This window comes from Vipera berus (genome assembly GCF_964194415.1).
Source record: "Vipera berus genome assembly, chromosome: 5".
NCBI lineage: Eukaryota > Metazoa > Chordata > Lepidosauria > Squamata > Viperidae > Vipera > Vipera berus.
In genome coordinates this window covers 71,144,469-71,162,526 of record NC_138207.1, presented here as the reverse complement: position 1 = coordinate 71,162,526, position 18,058 = coordinate 71,144,469, and the positions used below count along the sequence as shown (strand labels likewise).

Below are 18,058 nucleotides of genomic sequence, written 5' to 3'. Positions count from 1 at the left end.
AGGATAGCCAACTCTGTGTAGTACCTGCCAAAGTAAACCTAGAATTTAGTTGAACATATTTGTAGCTTGTTTACTATAATTTTCCCATTTCCCATGAACATGCCATTGTTCTTTCAATTGAGAAAAAAAATAAGGGCAAATGTGACTGGTCAGTATTTACACATGCATTTGAACTTATGTTTTTAAACACCAGGCATGAAGAGAATGTCTGTCTGGCTTCTAATATTGTTAACCGTCATAGTCATAGTCCAGTAAATTAATGAGCAAGAGATTTGAGACTCAGACAAAGAAGCTGTTTCATACAGATCTATAATTAGTTAAAATCACTGTCAGTAAGAGATGCTTACAGTTGAGGGTCTCAAAAAAGCTGTTTGACAAAATTGTGGAGGAGTCATCTGTCCACAGTTATGACCCACAACTTCCACATTCAGAAGCAAGGAGCTTCCAGATGTTAGTTCCAAATGTAGACCAAATAACAAGACCATGGGGCTGCTTTCATGTCTCCCCTGCATCATTTGTGTGTGGCCTCTAGTAGAAAAAGCATGCTGGTAAGATATTCTGATCCAGTGCATTCTTCTAAAGACTTGTAATAACTGATTTGTGTAACTAATAGAGCCTGGTGATTTCCAGATATTGTTGATTGGACTATGACTTCTTTTGTAACATGCAGGAAGTTGAAGCAAGGTGACCTTTCCTCACAGCCTGGGCAATTGCATCAGCTGAAGCTCAATTTGATAATCTTATTGTCTTTCTGCAAAATAAGTCATTATCAAAAGAGCAATTCTCTATCACAGCCTGCAGGCCCTTACTGTTAATATTGCTCTTTGTTCTTCTTCGGTATGTTGAGGCCATAAAACAAGATTCATTTTGAAGAAAAGATTCAGATTAATAGTATCAGTGATGGAATTTGGTTAGTGGAACAATGTGGAGAGTGAAATTTGAAACTTACCACCATATCTCTTCCACTGCAGTGACAGTAAATGCTTCTTAGAAAATACCCAAATCTTAAGTTTAAAAGGACATTATATTTTTGTTCTGAGGGAAACAATCTCTTTTGACAAGTTGAGGGAATGACTGAACCTGTTGAAGAGCTAAAAAACAATGGCCTGTTCACATGCAGCCAATGTATTTCAGTTAGAATTACAGCTGAATATACCAGAATTCAATTTTATTACAGACCAAGAATAAGAGCAGAGGAAAAGGCATTCTGACCAAAGATATGATTGATGGACACAAATGGTTGCTGATCACATAAGTAAAATAATACGTCTCATGTTTCTGTAATGAATGAAATACCAAGGATGAAAGCAATGCTCAGAAGGGAATGGTTATTGGTAAGATCTAATGTTAGTTATGGCATGTCAACCCAACTGAAAAAGTCTCCTTGCAAAATGAGAAGGTTCCACAGTAAATTACATTGATTTCTTGTGGGGATTTCGTTTTGTTTTTTATTTGCAGTTGCATTATGATCTAATAATCAAGCTGCTTTTTAATCAGTGAAATTTTTAGGATGCATATAGAAGTCCTTACATACAAGGACTTAATCACAGAATGCAATAAGGTAAAAGGATAGATTTCTGAAGTCCATAAAGTTTACATATAAAAGATGAAGGGAAAATAAATTATTTTGGGGGGATTAGGATTGGTCACTTTTTATACTTATTCAAATGTTGATTTGCTCTTTTTTATGTCCCTATTCTTTAATTTGTATTTTATTCTTTTGATTCTTGAACAAAAGTTCTAACCATGTAAATCTACTACTCTACCAGCATCGAGTTGCCAATATTACTTGGCATCCTCTTTGGTATTTCTGAGGTAACACTATATTTTGTTTATCTTTTAAATGGGAAGCCATCATCCTACTGCAAATCTTCACACAGCTTCAGGTATAAATTGTATTTTTGTGTATCCTCCAGATACCATAATGAAAAATAAAAATGGTGGCTGATACCAAGTGCTATGTATATTCTTTTGCTCAGAATAGAAGAACAACAGAGATGACAATGAATATCTTGGGAGGGTAGAGAATGAATTAAATCTTAGTGGTTTTGCAGTTTTTGTGACTAGCCACACCATCGTGGCTGCCATTTTGAGAGTATACTTAAAACATGCTTTCAAAATTCCATATAGTTTGATTGCAAAATTGATTAGAACTATAACACAAATATTAAAGCATTTGATAATAAATAAAAAGGCTGAATGTGTATTAAGAGGAACCCAATCCAATCCACCATTCCACTAAAATTTTGCACAATTTAGTATTTCGTTAAATTTGTCCACCTCAAGATGTGTGGACCTCAACTCCCAGAATTCCTCAGCCAACATATTGCTGAGGAATACTGGAAGTTGAACTCACACGTCTTAAAATTGCTACAGTTGAGAAACACTGATCTTAATTGTGTGCTTTCATGTTTAGAAGTGAAAAGCAAAACACACATTATATTAATGCATACAAATAAAATAAGAACTTGCATTTATCTGAAGATGTATAGCTAATGGTTAAAATTAGGAACATTGAAAGATAATATTCCACCATGTTTATCTTAACACATTCACATTTTTTTCTTCATCTATCCACCCCCAATTTTATAGATTTTATGTATCTATAAACAAGCTGTATGCTCTGTCATAGGCATGTTTAGTGTACTTCTTTCATGCAAATCATAGATAGCACTGCATAACAGATGAAATGCCACAGAGGTTCAGCCCTTTCTTGAATTCTTTTTTATTCTGAGAACTGTTTCAAGTGCTAATTTCTGTTCTGATTGCCAAGTTCTTTTGAACAAAGAATGAACGAACATGTAGTACTCCAGATTGCTCATAGAAATTAGTAATTTTGGAAGGGGGAAAATCATGACTAGAAGAGTATGTGAACTGATGGAATCCTAAAATTGCTTCTGTCATTATTCAGTCTTAAGTAGTTATTAATACAGAGCAGATTGTAGAAGTACTATAGCAATAGATGGTGAAGAAAGAGCCACTGTTGGCAATTCTAGGCAAAATTCCAGGATGACAGCTTTTAGTGTGATGTAAATGAATCTAAGAGAAGTTTGGAAACAAGTACATAATGAAATACAAATCTTGCTAGAATGTGTGAGCAGATGGCCAAAATGAAGGGGCAGTGGTGGATATCAAAACTTCCTGTGAGGAATCACTTCAGAGATATAGAAGATATATAGAATTTCCTCTGGTTTTAAGGAATTGCGTAGCTAAAATACTGTCCCAGCCCAATTTTGGGAATAATATTTTGCCCAGGCAGATGTTAAAGAAACTTAGCACCAACCTGCAAAAATAAACTAGCTCCCCTCAAAGCCAAAATATGTAGCTCCAAACGTTTCTTACAACATAGTAAGTCATCCTGTAAACTTGTTTTCCCAGATTAAGATGGAGAGCTTTTAATTTTTTTCTTCTGGAAAAGAAATAACAATCTCATTCCCACGTCCTTATGTGTATCTAAAACATTATATATTTTGTGACTATTTCATTTTGAATTAACATTTTTTGATTTTTCAGAATACATATGGTACTCACTAATATTTCAAGAAAATAAACAAAATGAAATTACTAATACAGGAACTAATACAGGAATTAGTTGAAAAGTACATTATCAACATTAAACAATATGGAAATCTGGGTGTTAGGTTATTTACCCATTCACCATCCAGGATCTTCACCACATCCATAGCTGGAACAGGCAAGCTTGAGAAAAACTGTTGCTATCTACCATACAGTGGCCAAATTTAACAAAACTCAAAACAATCATAAATGCAGAAATGCCACGGAATATAAATTCCAGATTAAAATCTCTCTATAGAGGCCTGGAATGACAGTTTATTCAAGTCTAACCACTCTGTGTGGGGAAAATAACTGCAAGCATGTTATTTGATGTTTTTGAGTCTGTTACTTTAAATTTGAAGCTGAAGATCAAAATGTGAAGGATTTATTTTTTAGTGTCTTTAAGTCAGTTTTTGATTCATGGTTGGAAAAGTCCGTTTTTTTCTTGGCATGGTTTTCAAAAATGGTTTGCCCTTGCCCCCTTCCTAAGGCTGAGAGGGAGTGACTGGCACAAGATTTAGTTAACTGGCTTTGTGCCCACAGCAGGACTAGAATTCATAATGTGCCAGTTTGGTTTGTGGTTAAGGCTAGAAATTGGTCTCCCATTTTCTAGCTTTAACCCAGGGGTAGGCAACCTTGGCTCTTTTATGACTCATGGACCTCAACTCCCAAAAGTCTCAGGAATTCTGGGAGTTGAAGTCCATGAATCATAAAAGAGCCAAGGTTGCCTACCCCTACCTTAACCACTAGAACAAACTGGCATATTAGAACAGTATATTTATATGTACGTGTGTTTGTAGGTAAGCAATATATTAGATAGATGGAAGGGGTATGCTGGTGATGGTTATCAGACTGAGTCAATTTTGCCCTTTTTGCAGGGATATCTATTCTCCACCCTCTTCACAATGTTCCAGATTCTGATCTACCAAACTCTGTAGCAACTTCAAAAGGAGCAGCTTTCCCAACTTCAACCTGGAAATATCAGCGATTAAACTTGGGACTGACATTCCAGATTTTTTCTGCATCATGAGAATCTTTCCTGAAGAATTATGTTCATACTGTCAGATTTCAGGAACTGCTGCTAAGACCTTTCTTGTTTCAAGAAAAAGTATGAATTCTATTTGTTAATTCCAAATAGTCAGATTTCTGTATAGTGTAGGATAACATATTTTTCCCTTCAAGTCTAACCAAATTTTTCTTTTATAGTCAGAATATTTTAAGGTTCATCTTTCACTAGAGATAAACTGTGTAATCAATATCTCGTGAAATCTATAATTGATGTGTAACTGCCTTGTAAAATCTAAAATTGCATAAGCACATACAGTATGTAACAGTATATTAAATTCATATGCCATAACTTTGGCATGATGATCGTTCTTATTCTTCCGCTCAAGAGAATCTAAATATTTTCAGAATTTATTTTGGAAAGATGAAGACAGGAAAGCAGATTTTTGAGGACACAAAAGACTTAGTGAGGTTAGGAAATCTGTGCTTCTGGTTTTGCAACATAACTCTAGTCTTATTGGATTTAAATCCTGCAGTACTAGGCAGGATACAGTATGTAATGAAATACATACTTATTTCTTATGAAAATATATTGTCATGCAAATTGCTAGATTCCTTTGGAAGATATATCTTGGGAAAAATTATACATATTCTTGCTTCTGAACAATTTCATTTATGCTTCATGCAACCAGAACTTGCATATGGTAATCTTAGCTGCTAGATTAGGCAATTTTTGATTCAATTACATGTACAGAAATCTTGAAGTTAAATACAGTCCCATATCTAAGATCTGGCAAAGGGAATAAAACAAATAATCTATGCCAATAATCAGGAAGAAAAATACTGAGCACAAATTTTTAGATTAAAAAAAAAAGAGAAAAAGAGAGACAAAAGCACAAAATGATTTTGGGTCACATTTCATGTTAGAAAATATTTTTAATTTATTTAATATCATAATTACCTACTCTGTCATTATATTGAATATTTTCTTTTTAAAAAATGCAAATTATTGCATAACATTACTTCCAAATTAGCCCAGAAAGATTCGCTAACTTCAGACACAATATGAAGGGTGTATTAATGCTAAACATTAGTCTTCAGGAAAGATTTAGGACAAAGATTTTTTTTGTGTGTGAAAAGCAGCACCCATTTCATTATCTTTGTTTGATTTTCTTACAACAGAAGAACGTTGGCAAGGGAAAGACAAGCTGGAAACATTTTGTTTGTGTATTTCTGCAGGGTGACTATTTTCCCTGTATCTCAGCAAGTGCAAACTAGTTTGCATAATTGTAGAGGTCTTGCACAACATAGCTAATACTATATTATAAACAATACTATTTATAATAATATTATAAATATCACTGAGCTACACAAACGTGGCTTTGAATAGTGTATTTATATTTCACTGATGTGGATTGACTGTATTGTGTCAATGAAAATGATAAAAATTAGGAAATATATTCACAACGCAAAATACTGTATTTTAGTTTCTGAGACAGTTCTAGCATATACAGCAGATATATAATAAAGCTCAGGAATTTTTTATTGTCTAAAAGAAACAATCATGAAAAGATGAAATTCTGTTTATATCTCAACACCTACTTAGTGTATTCTGCTGAGTTCACTTTTGAAACACACAATGAATGCATTATTTGCTACAAATGCACACACACACACACTCAGACACACATAGGTGTATGTTTGAATTTTATAAAAATACTGAAAGTTAATCCCTTGTACTCAGATACTGAGCATTAATCCTTTGAGTACTTCATCCCCACCTGCAACGACTGCAGAACACATTCACCTGACCCACATTTTTATAGCGTCCCATTAAAAATCATGTTTATGTACAGCGTGATGAAAAAGTCACACCGAACATAAATAGATTTAGAATGTGCTGATACATATAATGTAGATAATACGGATAATGAACTGAGCTCTATTAAGATTATTGGAAGGAGAAGCCCACTGAAGTGAAGCAAGATTTTTTCCCCAAGAAACAAATTGTTAAGGTTAATTGAATGTGTGACATCTTTATCAACTGACGTCTAACATCCACATAATATTGAATTTTCAAGAATATCTTCAAAGAGGTAGTTAAAAAAAACCCAGCTGGGGGCACAGCTATGTGATTAAAACTGGTCCTTTTTACAACCCATGTAAAAAGGGGGCAGGGCTTCAGTTGTGGGGTGATGGCCACCATTTTGATTTTGTTGATTCCTTCCATGGTTTTTTTCTTTAAGTGTGGAATTACTGGTTATTTTTCATCATGGCTCCCCACCACACCTTAAGCTGTATGGTTCTATTCATATTAAATCACCAGTTTAAAACTGCACTGTACTTTATTTTAAATCTTAAACAGCAACTATACAATAATTCTCTTATTCATGTTTATTAGTGCAACGTGTTCAGATATTCATAGACTTTTCTCCCCCCCTAAAAATAAAATAAAAACAAAACCTTTTTTGCTGTAAGTTCATAAACAGAGAGTAATGTTGGCCCTAGAGATTACTAGATCTGAAAAGAATAAATCAGTGAAGGGTCAAATATGTATGGAAATATAAAGGCAATCCCATTTTTGTTTTAGCAATGGATTAAAAAGGCGTGACAAAGAAGGTGATTTCATCCCAAATACAGCATAATTTAAACATCTGCTCTTAAGTGATATTTCATTACAGTGAAGTCCTATATGCATTTCCTTAGCAATGAGGGCCAGGGGTTTGCTTAGAATGACCATCAAAGTCACAAAGCTTTTACTAGTTACCCTTGGACTGGACTGCTATGATGATGATGATGATTGCATAACAATGTACGTATAAGTCTTCCCTCCAATCTGGAAATATTGTCAGGAAACAATCCAATCAAAGTTAAGCACTTTGGGTTTCAGTGTTGAAAAAAATGCAATCCAGTACTCAGATTATGTCTTGTTCATTGACAGCAATACATTTTCAAAGTGCTTAGCTCGGGCTGCTGATGCCCTACTTCAGACATGTCAAACAAAAGGCCCGGGGGCCGGATCCGGCCCGCAAAGTGGTTTCATGTGGCCCGCGAAGCCATCCTGGAAACAGTGAGGGAACGGCCCCCACTGCCTTGGCCCTGGCCCAGAGACCCTCCTCCTGCCAGAGACCCTCAGATCTGTCCCACTCCTGCCCAGGCCCCCATAAGCCCCCTTGATGTGAACGATGTAGAGCTGGCCACGCCCACCCAGTAGGCCATATGCACTCTAAACACGCCCACCCAGTAGGCCACTCCCACCCTGGCCATACCCACCCGGCCCCCTGAGGGCAACCGCAATGCTGATGCGGCCCTCAATGAAATTGAGTTTGACACCCCTGCCCTACTTTATTTCTTAAGCGAACAACTGCAATCCTCAAAGAGTTAATGGGAAAGCACTACTTTGCCTTGATTGATGATGATAGGGCTACTCACAGGTTAATTCCCAAAGGCAAATGGACCAAAGAGTGAAACTGGTGGAGAGACAGCTACTAGAAATATACACAGTGCCACATTCAATGGGACATGCTTTGCGGAGACATTAGAATGCACCCTTATCAAAGCAATCTTTTAACCTCTTAGAAAGGATTGTGCCACTTAAAGGGGTGCAGAAGATACGTTTCCCTTTTTTCATTTCGTAGAATCAAAATGCTCTAGATTAATACCAACATGGATAGGTCACAGCCTTTTACAATAGGGTATTTTTTTTCCTTTGTACATATGCAACATTAGAAAACAACAAATGGCATTATCCTGACAGATGTCATGCAGAAATTAAAAATATTATTATTAATAACAATAATCTTAACAACAACAAAAAAGAAATACAACCAGTACAGCACTGTAGATGTTAACATAGGACTTTACCTAGTGTTTCTTTCCAAAGAGAAAGAAGACAAAACAGTGACATATATACTATATGGTTTCACACGCCATAGGCTATAGAAGATTTTTAGAGGCAGTATCATTTTTATAGGCCTAAAAAGCTGTGTTAGGCTGGTTATAAAATCCTTTCTTTTTCTGCTGACTTTAAAAATTAATAGAAGACGATTTGTGTTGCAAAAATAATCAAGGAAAGGCGGTGATGATGATATGTGTAGAAAAGTATCTGATGCCGATACAGATTAAAAAAATAAAAGGAAAACAATCACATTACATAATATAAGAAGTCCTTGACTTATGACTTTTTGTTTAACAATGGTTCAAAAATAAATGGCCTGGAAAAAGTAACTTATGATTTGTACTTTCATCTACCACTCTTGCACTGAGTACTTGGCAACTAACTCACATTTATAACCAGTTGCCACATCCTGCTGTTATGTGATTTGGGGCAAAATAAAACCCCGCCCACTGGAGAAGCTAGATTTGCTTAGTAACCATGGGAGTTGCTTAACAATTGCAGTGATTCACAATGACTATCATAAAAATTATCGTAAAATTGGGTCCAACCCTACTTATGACTGCAACAAGATACGAAAGAAATTCGAATCTCAGTTGTGGTCATAAATCAAGGACTATCTGTAGTAACAAACACCTCTTAGTCTGCTTCCTAGATTTACATTTTCGTTCTTCCTTGAACATTGTTCTATCATTCTTTTAAAAATAATTTCAAGACTGCCCCTGCTTTTTAAAAGCCTTAAGAAAAAAAAATAGGTTGAAAACCTGTAGAGTTATCTTATGTGCTACACAAACACGTAGAAACGTATTCAGTTTAGAAGGAAAACAAAGACCAACAGTACAAACCTACCTAGGTCTACTCAGAAGTAAGCCCACTGAATTTAATTGGGCTTACTCCCAAATTGCTGTATATAGGTTTGCAGTCTAAGATGCTTTGAGCTGCAAGTCGAGAAATGTGGCCTACCAACTACACAGTAGTTTCATTCTTCCATGGCCCTGTTTTGATATTTCCTGTACTATCTGAACTGTAGATCATGGCTTCATGCAGGTTTCCCTTTAGAATTCCATTGTGACTGGTTGTGCTAAAGGGCAAGGACTGTGTCCGTGGATGCATTTCAAAATGGGGGCCTGTCTCAGTTTCTGGGACTTTAGCACAACTATAGATCACAGTACTTGCATCACTACTTTCAGGCTGAGTGATGGTTGGATAAGGACTGTTTTTTGCACAACAGGGCCGCCTGTGGCCCGAGTGACGCTCATGTGTACTGTGTGGACTGTCTGTATGTGAACTGTGTATACTGCCATCAATACTTGAAGGAATGTGGTAAGCATACTCCCTTTCTCCTGCTGATCGATGTCGGCTGAAATATCGTGGTTTAGTTCTACTTTTCAAACATCTGTGAATGTGCATGCTGGGTCTGAAAGTCCCTTCGTTGTGTACATGAATGTGAGCTTCATCTTCCAGGAGCTGATCGCAATGCATTTTTGCACAACAGGGTGTGACCGGTGAAAGGCAGTTGACGTGGTTTTGAACAGCCTGTAGATTGGTGAGTTTGCAATGACTGATGGCTGGGTGATTAAAAACAGCCGATTTACCTGGGCACGGTGAGTCTTGAAGACATGAGGCATGAGCTTGGCTTTCACCGTTGACGTTAACTTTTGGACGGACGTTGACTTGCACCGAGTAGGTGTTTCTTCGAGAAGGGCAACAGGACCACCAACAATGCCACACATCATCTCGCTTGGCACAGTGATGGATGAGGATGAAGAGTCCTAAGGTTACACAAAATGCTCCATACAGGCAACTAAATATCATATCCAAGAAATGTCCTTGGGAGACAGCCAGGGCGCCAAAAGTCCAGGTGGCAGTAAACAGAAACAAAGTGAACGCAGCAGCTCGAAGCTGAGCCTTGAAGGAGTGCTCATTTTCCAACAAGGATGAAGACATCACTGAACAGGTTGCTTGGGAAACTGATCCAAGGTCGGTCAGGTGACCGTGGCCAAGTTCAGGACTTGCCAACCTCTGCTGATCTTCTATCCTTTCCTTTAATTCATACTTGCGTTCTGGATGACGCCTTAATTGCACATAGGTGCAGAGGAAGTAAATGCACGTTACCAGAACAATGAATGCAAGTGGTCCATAACATGCACCAAGGCTTGGCTCCCATGACATCCAACAACTATACATCGGTGGGATAGAGTTTTTTAAAAAAGAAAGAAATCCAATTAATAATATGGAAGACAAATTACCTGCTAATGCAAAATAGACATTTATAATAAACTGCAAATGGTTTAGAAAAAAATATGTCCTCTGCAAAAATGGGATTTACATAGGTACAGTGAAGGTTACTGCAGGTAGTCCTCTACTTACTTAAACCGTTCATTTAGCAACTATTCAAAGTTTAAAATGTCACTGAAAGAAGTGACTTATAAACCGGTCCTTGCACTGTACAACTCTTGCAGCAACCCCAGGGTTACATGATCAAAATTTGGGCACTTGGAACTAGCACGCATTTCCAACACTTGCAGTGTCCCGGATTCACATGATCGCCATTTGTGACTTTCCAACTGGGCTTCTGACAAGCAAAGTCCATGGGGGAAGTCTCAAAGGTGCTTTTTCAAAAGGCAGCTGTTTTTTTCCTTGAGGAAGATGTTTCGCTTCTCATCCAAGACGCTTCTGCAGTTCTGACTGAATGTTGAGGGCAGGGGTGGAAATGGAAGGATTTATATTCCTTTACAGTCATCTGGTCCTTAGCGCTCTGTCTGAGAGCCATCTATCTGTGCCGTCAGGGTCACTTGAACCACCTGTCTCCTGTTTACAACACAGTCCTTTCAGCAGTTCCAAGAAGATTCCACACCTATTTGCAGGTGAACCTGATGGCACGGATAAAACCCCCAAAGATAAAACCCCAAAGGGCCTCAACGGCTTTCAGAGAGGATGCTAACAACTGGATGACTGCAAAGGAAAATAAACCCTTCCATATCCACCACCACTCCCATTCAGTCAGAACTGAAGAATCTTCTTGGATGAGAAGCGAAACGTCTTCAAAGAGAAAAAAGAAAGTCCAGTTGCCTTTTGAAAAAGAACCTTTGAGACAATCACGATCTGGAGAACTAAGAATCTCCATAGTCAATGGGGGGAGTGGGATTTGCTTAATGACCGCAGGATTCACTTAACAACAACAATTTGCTTAACAACCACGGCAAAAGGTAATAAATTCAGGCATGATTCAGTGAACCACCTTGCTTGGCAATGAAAATTTGGGTCCCAATTCTAGTTGTAAGTCTAGGACTATCTGTAACACCTATCTGGTTTTTACCCATAGCACAGTTTTTAAAACGGAGATTTTAAGTAATATTTCTGATAGGATCTCAGCCTATTGCAGAGGTGCCCCAGTGAGCTCAGTGGCTGAGGTAAATGTGAAACTTTTAATCTCGATCTCATGCTGGCTCTCATATCATACAAGAAAATAAGTTTTCATTAAAGCTCTCTAGATACCAAATGCAATACTCTGGTTTTGAAACACAGCTAATAAAATTACCTTGCAGTGTATTGTCAAATCTTGAGTGCATACCCAGAGGAAAAATTGTGGATGTTTAGGGATTCACTCACTCATAGTTATCAGACACAAACTACAAGGATAAAGCGGTGATCAAATGTGCATTGCAATGTCACAACACTAACACTATCCTTTTACAATGTCCCTTACATTGGACATAGGTACGGCAGGCATGTGATTTATACTGCAACACACACTTTTGTCACTCGGACCCTTTCCCTGTCCCCTCCCTACATCCCCACTTGAATTCTCTCCTTGATTCCAATTAAAAGAAAAAAAGATGGGAAATGGGGCTTACTTAGAGCCATTAGTATACAAATTTTTTGTCAGTGTGCTTGCAGACTCTTCTCAGCTAATGTGAAGGAGCGGAGCAGTTAACATACATAAGCCTGGAAGAACAAAAGCCTTTATCCACGAACCCAGTGCCCACAGCTGGATAAAGTAATATATGAATTTAAATAATCATTTAGAGGTAGTCCTCAACCTACAACTGTAATTAAACCCAAAATTATTGTCATAGGTTTGTTGCAGTTGTAAGCTGAAGCACCACATGACTCCACTTGAGTTTTGTTTTCTTTTCTTTTTGTACATTTTTTGTGGTGGTATTTGTTTAGCAACTGCAGTGGTCACTGAGTGAAAGCTGCTGTTTTTAAGCAACTCCATTTCTCTGAAAACAGTGGAACTGCCAAGAAAAAAAGTTGTGAATTGCACTCAAGTTACCCCGAAATGCTTGCGAGCGGCTGTAAAGGTGAGTCTGTGGGGCGGGTGTGGCCATCATACCTTTCAAAACGGGCTGTAAGTAACTTCGGGGAGGTCCCTCCTAACTTCGAATGGATGCTAAGTGACTGGTTGTAAATTGAGGACTACCTGTAAACATCTCCACTAGGGAAGAATAGTGAGTGAGTGGCTGTCCTGGAATGGTGGTAGCCCCCTGGCTTTAAGTCAGTGGTAGCCCCCTGACTTTAAGATGACCTCCCTAGTTGGGGTACAACGATACAATCTGTACTGTGCTGGGCAACATATTCTTCTTCTAAGAGCCAGGCCTAATAATTCATATGCTGCATGACTATGAAAATAATTCATAATTACAGATAGTCCTCAACGTACGACCACTATAAAGGCCAAAATTTACATTGCTAAGTGAAGTGAAGTTTTGCCCCAGTTTACAACTTTTGTTGTCACATTTGTTAAGTGGATCACCGCAGTTGTTAAATTAGTAACACGGTTCTTAAGTGAATCTGGCTTCCCCTTTGACTTTGCTTGGCAGGAGGTCGCAGAATGGGATCACGTGGCCCCGGGACACTGCAACTGTCATAAATATGAGTTAGTTGCTAAGGAACCGGATTTTGACCATGGGGATGCTGCAATGCTCGTAAATGTGAAAAATGATCATGTCACATTTTTCAGTGTCATTTTAACTTTGAACAGTCACTAAGCCAACTGCACTATCTGTTATTTTCTTCCTTATTGCTGTTGTGGTGGCTTTGCTTAGTTTTATTCCAGGGACTCCTGAGTATAGGTTTTTTCCTCCCCCAAATATCCTGAGGCTCTTAAAGAGGCTCTTCTTTCCAGGCACTAGGATGAACAAGGGGATAAACTCTGAGCTGCTTCAGTAGATGCTCAAATGTACCTTTCAGGGTGTGCCATGCAGCCTTATTTGAATTTCTCTGCTCTCAAGCACTTCTCAGTAACACATAAAATATTAACAGCTTCCTCTGATTCCTCAGAACAGTTTGCTTGATTTGTAACAAAACAAAACAAAACCTTCCCTCAGACAATCTCTAGATATCCCAAAAGTCTTTCAAGAGCTGCACAGTATATAGCAAGTAAAATGAAGTGAGAGCCAATGGCATTGTCCCCTTCCCTGGGTATCTTCAAAATGGTCTTTATCGCAGGCCACTTCAAAACTTAGCTCCGTAAAAAAACACTCAAATTAGAAAGTCTACATTAATATGTCGTGTTGTGAAAAATGAATAAGGCATACGCTACACTGTGCTGTGATTTAGTCTACCTCTTTCTCCCCTGAGCAATTTTACCCCTCCACCTGCTTCCTGGTTTTCTACTCATATTGTGATATCTGGTATTGATTGCCTGTGATTAAAGTCATTAAACTAAAGTAGCACAACCTCTGTAAAAATGCTGGCAGGAAAGTCTCCCACAAGTTTATGAACATAAATAATCAGATCTTTTAACATCCTGTTGATTATAAGTGATTGTCTAATCACACGTGATGGAATAAATACGTTTTAATAGGATAGAACTTCCAGAAGAGTTTTGCCACGGTTCTTCATTTTTCTAATCTATTTCTCAAATGAAATTACCTAAAAGTATTTTCATGAAGGAAAAACACAGTTTGCTTTATTTCCTCCACTTTTCTACAAATACGGGAACACCAAATCTGCCAGGACATTAATTGATAATGCTTTTCTTAAATGCTATCAAACTATTGTAATACACAATTTATTAATGCTCCTTTAGTACTTTTTAGTACTCAATTAAATCAATGCATTTAGAAGAAATCAGTGGATTTCTAAACAGGTGTGTGTCCCCTCGTGCATTTATATATTTACTTTAGAAACATTAAAAACCATAATTGAAGGTTTTTAGGCTGTGTGCAGAGTATAATACGTAATGTTATAAAATGACAAAAACCACACGCTGATGGGGAATCAACTAACTTGACAGGGATTCTGGATTAGGTGCTATGGATCCAGACTGAAAGTTATTTAATCATGACTTACTCTTAGAGGAAATAACAGTGGCATCATACATGGAAAATAAACGGATATACTTACAACTGAGCTCCGGCGTAACTTTTTATCCCATAATTATTTATGTTGGTTGCTGCAGTGATTCCACAGATAATAAAAGGAACTCCTCCACTAATCAGATAGAACCTGTTTCAAAGACAATTATTTGACAGGTGAATTTGCTTGGCATCAGGTTAAGATTTTTAATATTTGAAACGAGTCTTTGAAAGCAGAATGTAACTCAATTCATCAGTTTCAACCACCCATTAAAACTGGAAATAAACTGAAAACACAGTGTGATGATCTAGGAAGCAAAAGATTTAAATTTAGAGACATATAGTTTAGCATTTTAGTGTGAAATGCATTCAAAACTGGGACATTTCAATAAAAATATGTTTTCATTTAACCATGGATACAACCCTCCAGTAAGAAAAAAAAAATGAAAATCCCAACATTCCAGTTTTAAAAATGGAAGCTGTTTTCAAACAAAAAGGAATTACTGTTGGTGAAGATGTTTGTTTAAATGCAGAAGATCAAATAATTTGATTCTGAAAAATTAGCCAAACCACAATTTCAAGCAGAATGGCCACATGTATTATGTGTGACATGTATTATTATTCAACTTCTAATATATTAAAAGGTATAACCTTGCAAAAGGCCTATTAAATTAAGACATTATCCTTTGTAAACTTGGCAGTGTCTTCTCTATTCCCAATCTAGAATCTGAGCTAATGAGACAAAAATATATCACATACAGGCTTTGGACAAACCACTGTTTTGTTTCACGTTGGAAAAAATACCAGAAGTTGTATCTGACTTGATTACGTAATTAATACAAACCTGAACCCATGAGCTTCCAATCTTGAACTTTCCCTTTGTAAATATTAGTGCACAGCAAAACTTTTGATAGCAGATATGGGAACTGGTGCTCTAAACCAGGGGTCCTCAACCTTGGCAATTTTAAGACTTGTGGACTTTAACTCCCAGAATTCCTCTGCTGGCTGAGGAATTCTGGGAGTTAAAAGTCCACAAGTCTTAAAGTTGCCAAGATTGAGGACCCCTGCTCTAAACAATATTGTTCTGTCCCAAAGAGATGTAGAGAACAAGAAGAAGACATATTGCTAAGCTAGAACATCTCTTCAATAGAGATGCTAAAAGCCAGGACAATCCAAAGCCAAGAATACCAAATAAAGATGGCACACAGGAGAGGAAAGTGTGAGCACTACATAGGGCAACATTGATATAGTGATATGCATATATACATATTGTGAAAAAATCTATTTAGTATTATACGTAATTCAGAAATTCTGCATACAGGGTTTAGGAAAAGAAACTTCCCTGCCGTTGCCCCCACCCTATAGAACAGCTTGTTCCCAGAAGCGAGGGAAGCCCCTCCCTCACTGTTCCAGCCTTGCGGAAGAGCATGGAGACCTGGCTCTGCCAACCAGCCTAGGGTCCTCAGCATGCCTTGCAACCCTGGAGGTGGTTGGTGGGCTGAATTGCCTTCTTAACTCTGCAATTGTTCTTTTTAAACTCTGTCTTCAGTCTGGGTTTTAACTTTGTTTTCCATTACAGCTTTCACATGATTTTTACTGTCTTATCTGCAAACTGCTCAGAGTCACACAAGTGTGATGTGCAATGTAGAAATTTGATAAAATAAATTATGATAAGCATGCTGCCTCCAGCCACTGCCTTGGCCTCTGCTGATTCTGGCTCCCTCGAACACTTAGCAGCTGGCCCCAGGCTAAGTTGGTATTATTCACTGCGGCGCGGAGGAGGCTACATCTCTCAAGCTTTCCTTCTTAAAATGTCCTTATGTGCTTTTTGAAAAGGAAAATTAGAGCAGTATCTGCAAACTACCCAGAAGGGAGGCCCAGAAGAGTAAACAGAAGAGTATTATGAAATTTGGCAAAATTTGTACAATTGGTTAGAGTTAAGGAGGATTGCTGAGATGAACATTATTTGATTGGTTGATAATGTAAGGATTTCTTATTAGCATCTATATAATGGACATAACTGAAAGACATGTAAATATAATGCTGAGGACTGAATGACAGTTTACTAAAAAAACCCTGACAGATGTTATATGTACAGTTTGTTATACTCGGTCCCGTTATAGACTGTATTTTAGGTTTTTGTTATTTCTTTCTGTAACATAATACTAATAGCAGTGTTGTAGCTAGGGAAATTGAATCATGTCCACTTTTGTTTTTAAATGTATATTTAATAAAATTTTCTAAAAAAAAAGAGAGTAAACACTGCTTGGGAGAAGGTACAGCTAGTCCTCGACTTACGAATGTAATGGAGCCTGCCCATTCCATTCCCAATTTATTATTTATTAATTATTTATTAATTTAATTTGTATACCGCCCTTCTCCCGAAGGACTCAGGATTTGAGGATTTGTAGGAGTGAGTCTTGTACCTTGAACGCGATTCACTTCCAGCTTTCGCTCATGCCTTCGCTAATTTAATGCATGGGCGAATGCACAGCTCGTTAAGTGAACATGAGGTATTTCAGGGTGGGGAAGGCCATGGGGGCCCTAGTTATGGAACAGGCCACTGGCTGGAGACCACCCAAGCCCCCCCCAAGATACTTCAAACTCACTCCCCTAGGATCCCCACAATTGCTCCCCTGCCCAATCCTGCCACGCTGGGTCACTTAGCTTGTGAAGATCTGTCTCCTCTCCAGCCTCTTTGTTTCTTTCTCTATTCCTGACAAGAGCAAAGGGAGGCCTCCTAGGCCCAGAACGGACCTCTGGAAGCACATGGCCACCAGCCATGGCCTCTGTTCTGGCCCTCAGAGGCCTGTGGAAGCATCCCCGGCCTCCTTTACGGAAGGCAGGGCCCTGGAAAAGGCCTCCAACGCCCGTATCGTGCCTCCAGAGGTCGGCTGAAGCCTCCCCTAGCCTCCTTTCTGGGTGGCAGAAGCCCGGAAAAGGCCACCGATGCCTGGATTGGGTCTCCAGAAGCTACCCCTGGCCTCCTTTCTGTGTGGCAGCAGTCCGGAAGAGGCCTCCAATGCCCAGACTGGGGCTCTAGAGGCACGTGGAAGCATTCCCTGGCCTCCTTTCTGTGTGGTAGCAGCCCAGAAAAGGCATCCAACGCCTGGATCAGGCCTTCAGAGGTCCACAGAAATATTCCCAGGCTCCTTTCTGGGCGGCAGCGGCCTGGTAAAGGCCTCAGAGGCCCGGATTGGGCTCCCAGAGGCATGCACAAGCCTCCCCCGGCTTTTCTTCCATTTTCTGTTGCAGAGAAAAGAAGCCTAAACTACCATGAGATCACGCAAGATAAGCA

The 18,058-nt window shown here is 38.4% G+C and overlaps 1 protein-coding gene across 1 annotated transcript in view; it reads right to left on the bottom strand.

The window, feature by feature from the left end:
• Window positions 1-9,421: 9,421 nt before the first annotated feature.
• ADGRA1 (adhesion G protein-coupled receptor A1) overlaps window positions 9,422-18,058 on the bottom strand; it is a gene marked incomplete at both ends in the record, with an annotated part of 483,384 nt that continues 474,747 nt past the window's right edge. Inside the window, 2 exons of the mRNA XM_081329555.1 lie at window positions 9,422-10,634; window positions 14,810-14,911. Of these exons, the coding sequence (XP_081185681.1) occupies window positions 9,422-10,634; window positions 14,810-14,911 (1,315 nt within the window). The remainder of the gene's footprint in view (window positions 10,635-14,809; window positions 14,912-18,058) is intronic.